Source organism: Scylla paramamosain, chromosome 30, assembly GCF_035594125.1.
Source record: "Scylla paramamosain isolate STU-SP2022 chromosome 30, ASM3559412v1, whole genome shotgun sequence".
NCBI lineage: Eukaryota > Metazoa > Arthropoda > Malacostraca > Decapoda > Portunidae > Scylla > Scylla paramamosain.
In genome coordinates, this window is record NC_087180.1 from 6,743,394 (window position 1) to 6,755,440 (window position 12,047).

Consider the following 12,047-nt stretch of genomic DNA (forward strand, 5'->3'; position numbering starts at 1 on the left):
CACTATTGTGTGTTTCATCTCAGGAAAGAAAATGCCATTTGGTGACCAACTTCAAAATGGTCCTGTAGAATAATTTTAGCAAATAGGTAACTTAAGGCATCAGATCAATTTAAAAACAAAAGAATATAATGCATTTAGCTTTTTCTAAATATTCAAATACATGTAAGAAGAATCATTTTATGCTAATAAAATCTAAATCAATGTGTAGCTTCAAATATGAGGCACATTTCTTCCACATAGTAAACATTTCATAAGTATGTAATAATGATGCCAACATCTCTCATTGTCATTATAATAATATAACAATACAATTGATTGTCCTCCAATATGAATTTCTGTAATGCAGCCTAAAAATACAAAAGAAAAGTCTCTTCTTACATGACCAAGATCCATTCTAACACAATTTTTCACATTCCAAGCAACTGACTGCCTCCCACAACCTCTTGGCAGCTCACATGTGAGTAAAATTGAAGTAAGACTTGCAAGCTGCCCATTCAAATTGGACAACTCTTTTTCACTGAATCAGGTGTATAATTTCAAACAACTTGAGTTAAGGATTAGAGTGAGTAAGTGGGAAGCTGGAGAGAAGACAGTGATATGGAGGACCTTAAAGGTAAATGAGTCAACCATCTATACTGTACTTTTGGTGCCAAGACACTACCAATAATAATAGGCTCAAAAAGAGGACTTTGGGTGGCGTTGCAGAAGGAAATAAGGGGTTTCAAGTCCTTCTAATACAGTGGTTCTCAACTGTGGGGATGCATGGTCACTCTTCCAGGGGGGTGCAAGCACAGGACAAGAGGGGAAAAATAATAATAATAATCTTAATAGTGTGGGCCAATATAATAATAGCCTAGCCATGGGCTATTTATCAATCTGTCTGTCTGATTTATCTGTTTACCAATCTATCTATCTGATTCTATCTATCTATGGTGGCATAGTTGGGGAGGGGGTTGAGTGGGAGGTGCAGGGAGGAGGCAGGGGTCCCCAATTGCATTGAACCAGCTTTTGGGAGGCTCAGTTTTCAAAAGGTTGAGAACCCATGCTTTAATGTGATATTTTTCTAATACTATAACCTTACAGAAAAAAATGATCAGGTTAGAGAAATATTGACATATAATATATAATAATATAATATATGAATATATGATATGATTAATATGAAATAATATACATGTATTATTTGATATTAGATGTCTATGTCATTATAACATACTGATATAATACTTTACCTTATCACAAGGCCACTCATTATCTTCATTCAAATTCTTTCAGATATATGTTATAAGTGTTATATATTTTTATATGCTCAGAAAAAAAGATAAAGGCACTAGGTTTCACAGGGCAGTAGCCAAATTCCTTACAAAAGAACTTTTTTTTTTTTATGTAGGAAGGACACTGGCCAAGGGCAACAAAAATCTAATAAAAAAAATGCCCACTGAAATGCCAGTCCCATAAAAGGGTCAAAGCAGTGGTCAAAAAATGATGAATAAGTGTCTTGAAACCTCCCTCTTGAAGGAATTCAAGTCATAGGAAGGTGGAAATACAGAAGTAGGCAGGGAGTTCCAGAGTTTATCAGAGAAAGGGATGAATGATTGAAAATACTGGTTAACTCTTGTATTAGAGGTGGACAGAATAGGGGTGAGAGAAAGAAGAAAGTCTTGTGCAGCGAGGCCGCGGAAGGAGGGGAGGCATGCAGTTAGCAAGATCAGAAGAGCAGTTAGCATGAAAATAGCGGTAGAAGACAGCTAGATATGCAACATTGCGGCGGTGAGAGAGAGGCCGAAGACATTCAGTTAGAGGAGAGGAGTTGATGAGACGAAAAGCTTTTGATTCCACCCTGTCTAGAAGAGCAGTATGAGTGGAACCCCCCCAAGACATGTGAAGCATACTCCATACATGGACGGATAAGGCCCTTGTACAGAGTTAGCAGCTGGGGGGGGTGAGAAAAACTGGCGGAGACGTCTCAGAACGCCTAACTTCATAGAAGCTGTTTTAGCTAGAGATGAGATGTGAAGTTTCCAGTTCAGATTATAAGTAAAGGACAGACCGAGGATGTTCAGTGTAGAAGAGGGGGACAGTTGAGTGTCATTGAAGAAGAGGGGATAGTTGTCTGGAAGGTTGTGTCGAGTTGATAGATGCAGGAATTGAGTTTTTGAGGCATTGAACAATACCAAGTTTGCTCTGCCCCAATCAGAAATTTTAGAAAGATCAGAAGTCAAGCATTCTGTGGCTTCCCTGCGTGATATGTTTACCTCCTGAAGGGTTGGACGTCTATGAAAAGACGTGGAAAAGTGCAGGGTGGTATCATCAGCGTAGGAGTGGATAGGACAAGAAGTTTGGTTTAGAAGATCATTAATGAATAATAAGAAGAGAGTGGGTGACAGGACAGAACCCTGAGGAACACCACTGTTAATAGATTTAGGAGAAGAACAGTGACTGTCTACCACAGCAGCAATAGAACGGTCAGAAAGGAAACTTGAGATGAAGTTACAGAGAGAAGGATAGAAACCGTAGGAGGGTAGTTTGGAAATCAAAGCTTTGTGCCAGACTCTATCAAAAGCTTTTGATATATCCAAGGCAACAGCAAAAGTTTCACCAAAATCTCTAAAAGAGGATGACCAAGACTCAGTAAGGAAAGCCAGAAGATCACCAGTAGAGTGGCCTTGACGGAACCCATACTGGCGGTCAGATAGAAGGTTGTGAAGTGATAGATGTTTAAGAATCTTCCTGTTGAGGATAGATTCAAAAACTTTACATAGGCAGGAAATTAAAGCAATAGGACGGTAGTATGAGGGATTAGAACGGTCACCCTTTTTAAGAACAGGTTGAATGTAGGCAAACTTCCAGCAAGAAGGAAAGGTAGATATTGACAGACAGAGCTGAAAGAGTTTGACTAGGCAAGGTGCAAGCATGGAGGCACAGTTTCGGAGAACAATAGGAGGGACCCCATCAGGTCCATAAGCCTTCCAAGGGTTCAGGCCAGTGAAGGCATGGAAAACATCATTGCGAAGAATTTTAATAGGTGGTATGAAGTAGTCAGAGGGTGGAGGAGAGGGAGGAACAAGCCCAGAATCGTCCAAGGTAGAGTTTTTAGCAAAGGTTTGAGTGAAGAGTTCAGCTTTAGAAATAAATGTGATAGCAGTTGTGCCATCTGGCTGAAATAGAGGAGGGAAAGAAGAAGAAGCAAAGTTATTGGAGATATTTTTGGCTAGATGCCAGAAATCACGAGGGGAGTCAGATCTTGAAAGATTTTGACATTTTCTGTTAATGAAGGAGTTTTTGGCTAGTTGGAGAACAGACTTGGTATGGTTCCAGGCAGAAATATAAAGTGCATGAGATTCTGGTGATGGAAGGCTTAAGTACCTTTTGTGGGCCACCTCTCTATCATGTATAGCACAAGAACAAGCTGTGTTAAACCAAGGTTTAGAAGGTTTAGGACGAGAAAAAGAGTGAGGAATGTACGCCTCCATGCCAGACACTATCACCTCTGTTATGCGCTCAGCACACAAAGACGGGTCACTGACACGGAAGCAGTAGTCATTCCAAGGAAAATCAGCAAAATACCTCCTCAGGTCCCCCCAACTAGCAGAGGCAAAACGCCAGAGGCACCTTCGCTTAGGGGGATCCTGAGGAGGGATTGGAGCGATAGGACAAGATATAGATATGAGATTGTGATCGGAAGAGCCCAACGGAGAAGAAAGGGTGACAGCATAAGCAGAAGGATTAGAGGTCAGGAAAAGGTCAAGAATGTTGGGGTCAGGAATACGAGTAGGGTGTTGCACCAATTGCTCTAGGTCATGGAGGATAGCAAAGTTGTAGGCTAGTTCACCAGGATGATCAGTGAAGGGAGAGGAAAGTCAAAGCTGGTGGTGAACATTGAAGTCTCCAAGAACGGAGATCTCTGCAATAGGGAAGAGGGTCAGAATGTGCTCCACTTTGGAAGTTAAGCAGTCAAAGAATTTCTTATACTCGTAATCAGAGGAGTTAGGTAAGAGGTATACAGCACAGATAAATTTAGTATGAGAGTGACTCATACTAGCCAGATGGTGGAAAACTCGGAAGATTCAAGAGCGTGGGTAAGAGAGCAGGTTAAGTCATTGCACACATAAACGCAGCATCCAGCTTTGGATCGAAAATGAGGATAGAGAAAGTAGGAGGGAACAGAAAAGGGGCTACTGTCAGTTGCCTCAGACACCTGAGTTTTAGTGAGGAAAAGAAGATGAGGTTTAGAAGAGGAGAGGTGGTGTTCTACAGATTGAAAATTTGATCTTAGACCGCAAATGTTGCAGAAGTTAATGAAGAAAAAGTTGAGGGGGGGTGTCAATACACTTAGGGTCGTCGACAGAAAGGCAGTCCAACCTGGGGACATTTATGGTCCCCTCCCCAGATGGGGACTCCCGAGGCTGGTGTAGGAGTCGCCATGATGATTTTAAAATTTTTGAGTGAAGGGTGTGTGTGTTATTAGGTGCTTGTAGTTTTGTGTGGAGGAAGAGAGTTGTCTTTAGAGGGCAGGCTGTGACTGCCCCCTTGTGTTGTGAGACACAAAGGGAAACATTCAGTGAGGTCACAACTGGGTTTAATGATAAGTTCACAGCACCCCCTGAACAGTGCTTTAGACCTCACTGGGGGTAATTATCGTTTCGGCAGGTGTCTACTGCCTCCTCCTTGTTAGGGAGGAGGCAGTTGGGAACCATATTGGTACAACTGTAACAACAGTAAACTCAGATGACAGGGATTTATGTCATGGTAATTTTAGCAACAAATGGATATGCATAACTTATAACTTTAGATTTTTTGTCATTGTTACTATAGCTTAGGCAGACACAGAGTAGGTGGCAGGATGTAAAGCAGATGACATACCTACTGCATATCATGTAAGACAACTGGGTATATATGTACTGAACTAAAGCTGTTGTATGAAATTTTAAGAATTAAACAAAACTTAACCTTGTATAGGGCATAAAGATTGGCTGTGGATAATTACTTACATTTATGCAGGAGTTTTAAGGTGGGCATCCAGGTGCCTTCCCTCTGTCTGAAGAACAGCAGCTCCCCATCACTGCGCACCAACAGCTCTATGTGTTCATGACTGTTAGGAAGTAAACATTACCATTAAAGAGACATTATGACAGTTGCAACATAATAGTGGTATGGTTGTGACATATGATGAAATCTTAGTGTAATATAATGAGGGATGATCAAGAACAGATTATATATTTTTTTCAGTTACTGGGACGTTAATGGTTCATGTAGAAAGTAAGTGTATAATGACACTGTAAAATAATTGATTAACACATACTATGTCATTTAGAGCCAAGTGTACATACATCCAATTCAGCATAATATATATATTTTTTTTAAGACAAGTATGCTGTACCATATTTTTATTGAATTAGGTTAACTCTTTTTTTCTTCTTTTTTCATTTCAGCTGCTAGTCAGATGACTCAACACAAACTCACCGCCTCATCAAACTGATAGTGCTTGAAATTAGCATGACAGGCACAGCAGTCCCAGCATCAGTTGCAAGGAGGTGCATGGTCTATGAGTAGCAGCAATAATCAAAAACTACAGTCACAACCATAAAGATTTGGACAGGTAAGGAAGGGCAAGGAAATATCTCTCTCTCTCTCTCTCTCTCTCTCTCTCATTTATCCACATGTGTTTATATCAATCCACTCTTCTCCCAGACTTTGCCTACTTATTTTTATCCTCCATTTTCTGTCTTCCTTGTTCTCCTATACCACCTTCTATCATTTCCAATATAAACAAATGCGCACACACACACACACACACACACACACACACACACACACACACACACACACACACACACACACAATTTTTACTGATCACTTAGTGGACTGAAGTTTGCCTAAGGTGGTTTTCAATTAGGAACAAGCAGTTACTGTCCTCCTTGCAGGAAAGGACAGAGCAGAGTGGTGTCTAAAGGTCTTGGTCTTACTCTGAGTGAAGGGGCACTATGGGTAATCATAAGCCCAGTAGTGATCCTCAAAAATGTAAATCAGTCACTCACACACACAAACACATAAACATATGTAATGCATAAATAAGTGACTGGTTGGTCATATATATATATATATATATATATATATATATATATATATATATATATATATATATATATATATATATATATATATATACACACACACACACACACACACACACACACACACACACACACAAGTACATCTAGTAGAACGCCTGAACACAAACAAGTTTGAACACTAATTTTTCCAAGTATGAGTGGCATATGAATATATTTTTTTTATCCTGAACACATATGTGCTGCCTCAGCCTATTTCTATGATATATATGAAAATATATAGAAAAAGGAGTTTAGCAATATATTCCCTGAATACTATTTAGGGATTTTATTTGTAGTAGATTGTCTGGAAATACTGTTTGCCAGCAGTTCACCTGCATCACTCATTACTGCCACACTTTCACTGTCTCCTGTGGTGTCATAGCTTGCATTACTATTTGTGTTCTTTCTCTGCTTTTCCTATGCCTGCTACATGTTAGGAAAAAAAAAGCCAACAGTTCCTGGTAAGAGGGCGAAGGCCTCCATCACCAGTACAGTGATGGAAATGACGGAAAACCATGAGTGGTATATGGGTGATTGACCTTGCAAGGATATTTGGCCAGTCACTCTTTCTTCTGTTTTACTTACTCAGTTCATCATTTCATTAATATTTTATCATATAATACTTTCAGCAATGTTAATTACTAAGAATAATCCCTTTCTAATGCTGAAAATGGCTGTGATTGTGAGTGTTGTGCTCATTATAATGTAAGTGGGATTGGAAACAAATAATCATATTTTCCTTTATCTTTTATGGTGTATTGTGAGAGTTGGCTGGATGTGAAATTCAGTGTGTTAAGACCATTTGGGCATGTGAAGAGAATGGAGGACAGAAAATTGGTAAAGAGAATAATGCGATCAAATATGCATGGTGCAAGGTTAAGAGGAAAGCCATGCTTGGAGTGGATGAACTGTGTGAAGAAAGCACTGAATGAGAGAGAGGAATCTGTAGAATGTCATCTCACTTTCCTCAAACCTCATCTTTTCCTTAATGATATTCAAATATCTGAGGCCATTCACAGACCTTTTTCTGTTCCCTCTTGCTTTCTCTGTCTTCAATTTCAATTAAAAGTTGGCTGTTGTATCCATGTACACAATGACATAACGTGACCTCATGCTCACACACTGAGTCTTCAGAACTCTTCAATATTTGTGCAAGACCACTGTCATTTTCACTAAATTCATCTGTTAAGTATCTCTCACTGAACTTCTTTAACCATGTAAAATTTATGGACTATTTGACTTCCAAAGTTGACCACATTCTTATCTATTTTCCCCTTGCTGAAAACTCCATACTTGGTGATTTTTACGTTTTCCACCAGCTTTGACTATCATTTTTCACTGACCAATATGGTGAACAACCCTTCAACTTTGATATTTTACATGACTTTGTAGTGTTCTTCAAACTTTTTAATGTTGTCTACCCAAGGATAAGGCTAAGCATGCACAAGCACTTTTGTGCCTGCAACTTTTGTAGATTAATTTACAAATGAAACAGATGTGTTATGATGGAATATCATGCACTGGTGACTCTTGTGACTATGTCAACAAACAAAATTGATCTAGACCCATTTTCCAAGTGATGTGACATGGCAATTTTGGTGGTTCACTAATGGAAACCATTATATTAAAAAGTGTGCACACAAGCAACTTTTGTGGCTTAACTTCAATACACTATTATTGATTGGAAAAGATTAAATAAATCATTATACAGCATCTACTCAGCACAGGAACTCTGCCAGTCAGCAATTCATAAGTCAGTGTATACATAAAAGGTTATCACACTAGAGTAAAGAATTTCATAGACATAACTGACTGTGAATGTCTTATTAGTGAAGAACCAAAATGGCAAACACTTTGTAATCCAAAGCTAAAGGAATGCAGCTATGAAAATGTAAAGAAACAAGTGTGGTCTTTGAGGTCTTTGAGGCTGTGGCATGACTTAATGAATAGAATGCACATTTTTACAGGTAAAATTATATTTAAGAGTTTGTCAAGCATGTCTATATTCACCATAAAATACCTGAAAACTTGTTTTGGAGTGTGATCTCAGGTCATCTTCATACAGTGTATAAAACTGACCTTGTTACCTTTGACTCAAAACTGCACCCAATATTGTTTTTTTCTGTTTATCTTCTTTCTTTAACAAGAGAGCAGAAACAGATGGTATCTCCACAAGATTCATGTTGAATTGATGGGAAAGTGACTGCCACAACGATCACTTATGTGCAAGTTCAAAATTCATGGGACACAAAAGTCACAGCCATAAAAAACACCCTCACTTAAATCTTTAAAAAAACCTGCACACCCTAACCTTTCAACTGTAGTATCTTTCATTCCTGATCTTGTAAATCTAATTCTAAAGTGTACAATAGAAGGAAAATACAATTTATTTCAAACTCCTGCCTGTGATTTATTTTCTGTTCTGAATCAACTGATTGTAGTCTACCAGGATAGCACACAGCCCAGGGCTCAGACCTTTGCTAACAACACCACACTGGATGATTCAGGGTCTGTTCCTCCTTCACCTCCATCCTCTGACTATATTATGTCTGTTATATAAATTCTTTATAATGATGTTCTTTATGCCCCTCCAGTTAAAAAATTTGAACTGGAAATTTCATTTCTCTTTTCTTTTCAAGAAAAGTTCTGTGCCACTTCTGCCAATACTTTTCCACCTCCCAATTGCTGAGTCTACACAGGAATTTTACTGTTTATGTATAAAATAGTACTGCTCACACATATGGGGAGATTCAATCTATTCACCCCTCCTAAACATAGTGGAGTCATTAGTTTTTGGTCTCACTGATTCTTCTCCTCTAACAGATTGTCTTAGTTCTCTCACTCATTGACATAATGTTGTATCTCTTACTATCTTCTACCATTATTTCCATAGTTAATGCTATTCCACACTCGCTAAATACATGCTCCCCCTATCCTGTGGCCTTGCTGCATAAGACTTTCTACTTACTCTCACTAATATTATGTTAACCTTAATAATACAGGAGTTAACAAGTGTCTTTATTTTTCACTCCTTTTATTTGAGCTGCAGAATTCTCTTCTAGCTTCTGTATTTTCTCCATTCTATGAACTGAATTTTCAAGAGGAATATCAAGACATCCTAGAAAATCAATCAGATTCTCTGTTCTATTCCTATTTTCTTTTAAAGAATGGCATTTGGCAGGATCATTTTAATCATGATTTCTTGTGCTGATCATCCAGATGAAAAAAAAAAAAAAAAAAAAAAAAATGGAAGAATCTTATAAAGTTTTTGTGATATCCTTGTGTACAGGATATAGTAAGGGTTATATAGATATTATATTATTTGAAAATTACCAAATGTAATGGGTTCAAGCTTGTGTGTGTGTGTGTGTGTGTGTGTGTGTGTGTGTGTGTGTGTGTGTGTGTGTGTGTGTGTGTGTGTGTGTGTGTGTGTGTGTGAGAGAGAGAGAGAGAGAGAGAGAGAGAGAGAGAGAGAGAGAGAGAGAGAGAGAGAGAGAGAGAGAGAGAGAGAGAGAGAGAGAGAGAGAGAGAGAGAGAGAGAGAGAGAGAGAGAGAGAGAGAGAGAGAGAGAGAAACAATTTCTTGCCTTTACTCCTAGGATTGGCTTGCTCTGCACTTACCAATGCTCTAGGAAGCTCACTTGCTGCTTTCACATAACCACCAGTACCTTCACTTTACACCTTAAGATTAAATAATTTTGCATGAGCCTTAAATCACATAAACCAACCCTTACATCCTCATTGGCCAAAAACTCTTCACTTTCACTCTCTTCTCCCTTTTCACTTTTTAGTGCTTTAAACAATGTTTTACCCTCCTGAATCAACATAAGGCACACCAGGATATGCTGCTGATGCTGGTCTTCCAGCCAAAGCACTAAGTGCTTCATCTCAATAATCAGACCACTACACTGCTTGGTTATCTCAGTTGATTTCAAAGAATCATAACCTTTCACATACTCAAGGATATGATCTCTATCCTTGATAATTGAAGTTACAGATGATTGGTGCAGGCCAAGCATCTTTTTTTGCATTGCTATCACAAGAGTCAGCCCCATGTTTGGGAGCCATAATGAAGGGCAAAAAAGGCAACACAAACAAAGAGCAAATAAGTACTACAGTGAATCCAGCCTTGCTTGGTACTTGGGGTGTTGGCTGTTCCCGTCCCACATTGCTGTCATGTTCACAGTCAACAGGCACTTGAAGATCTCACTCTCTCATTCATATTGTAATCCTTTGCCTTAATTATTCCAAAATTATAAGTTGTTATAGAAGATTGCTTGGTTTTTTGAATGGCTTTCAATTTGGTGATGGATCAACAACGCTATACCTTCCAGTACACTTGGCAATGCATATAGGCCATGCTGCCCTGCCATCCTTGTGACCTTGACACTTGAATCTCCCAGACTCTGCCCTGCTGGACCAGGTCAGGTCAGGTCACTCTGTGGTTGAGATGGCAATAGCACAGACAAGTACAACCAACACCCCAAGTATCAGGTTAGTCTGGATCCACTACAGTCTAAAATTGCACACAACTGAATGTGACCAAAGCTTCCTTCCCAGGTCTATTGCTGCATGACGATACATTTTTCCACTGTGCTCACCAGGTACATTGTTCTTTGTATTGCAGTAAACCCTCAGTTTAATGGACCTGATTTTAACATATTTCAGATTTAATAGACAAGGTCAGGCAGTCAGAAATCCACATGGACTGACCAAAAATAGTATTCGAATTGTGACCAATAACTCCAATAAAATCTGCAGGTTACATTAGTTCAAACCATGGTTGCCAATTTTGGTAAGAACAGACTGGCTTTGGTGCTTTTTGTCTCAAGTACATTTGGTATACCTTTTTAGCTCAACAGTACACTAAGTTTTGACATGGTGCCTCTGTCACATACTACAATACACACACACACACACACACACACACACACACACACACACACACACACACACATAATAAGCCTGTTCTGGTATAGGGAGATAGGTTTGGCATAGTACAGTGGAATCCTCGTTCACAAATGTTCCTGTTCATGTTTGGTTTGTGAACCCACACACACCCAGCAAATGCCCTCAGCTGGGAAACACACACTCATTTGTGTTTTAGTATGCATGCTGTAGACAGTGTTTGTCCAAGTGCTTATTTTTTGGGGTCTTTTTGCTCTTATGGAGTTATTTTATGCCTCATCATGGTTTCTAAAAATTAAAGAGATAGTGGTAACAGTAAGCCTAAGTGTATTACTGTGGAATTCAGGCAAGAAATAACAGCAAAACATGAGAATGTCATTCATGTTCTTGACATCACAAGATAGTAAAACATGGCAAAATCGACAATCTGTATAATCTTGAAGAACAAAGAGGCAATACAGGTGGCTGATGTGGCTAAAGGAGTGACTGATAATGAAGCAAGATCTGATGTGATAGAGCAAATGAAAAACTGTTGTTAGTGTAGAAAATGAAAAGCAGCTGGCTGGAGATAGCATTAGTGAGGCAATAACTTGTGAGAAAGCTTTGACAGTTGCACAGTGATTTGTCAGCAAAAACACCAAGTACAAGTGCTGACAGTGAAGTAGAGTGGTCCAAAAAATTTTGCCAATGAAGTAGAATTCATAGTGTTTGTATAGCATGGGGAGACTTCTAATTCAAACAAAAAACCTGTGAATATGTTTGTGGACAAATTTGTTGAGTTTGTTGAAAATGAAGGGTCCATCTCTCATCAAATGCTCACTTGCAGTGAGACTGGCTTATTTTGGAAGAAAATGCCAAAAAGGACTTACATCATCCAGGAGGAGAAAGCACTGCTTGGACACAAGCCAATGAAGGATAGGCTTATATTTTTATTGTGCAGTAATGTAACTGGTTACTAAGATTTTTGTTTACCACTTTGAAAATCTGCATGTCTCCAACCACAATAATGTGTTGAAGGCTAAACTCC

The 12,047-nt window shown here is 38.9% G+C and overlaps 2 protein-coding genes across 2 annotated transcripts in view; one reads left to right on the forward strand and one right to left on the reverse strand.

Annotated features, from left to right (window-relative positions):
• Positions 1–12,047, forward strand: part of LOC135116195 (uncharacterized) — a 49,189-nt gene that overhangs the window by 24,137 nt on the left and 13,005 nt on the right. The window contains exon 2 of the mRNA XM_064033515.1: positions 5,433–5,599. The gene's annotated coding sequence lies outside the window, so the exon portion shown is untranslated. The remainder of the gene's footprint in view (positions 1–5,432; positions 5,600–12,047) is intronic.
• LOC135116194 (malignant T-cell-amplified sequence 1-like) overlaps positions 1–12,047 on the reverse strand; it is a 57,552-nt gene that overhangs the window by 20,722 nt on the left and 24,783 nt on the right. Inside the window, exon 3 of the mRNA XM_064033513.1 lies at positions 4,992–5,092. Coding sequence (XP_063889583.1) covers positions 4,992–5,092 — 101 coding nt within the window. The remainder of the gene's footprint in view (positions 1–4,991; positions 5,093–12,047) is intronic.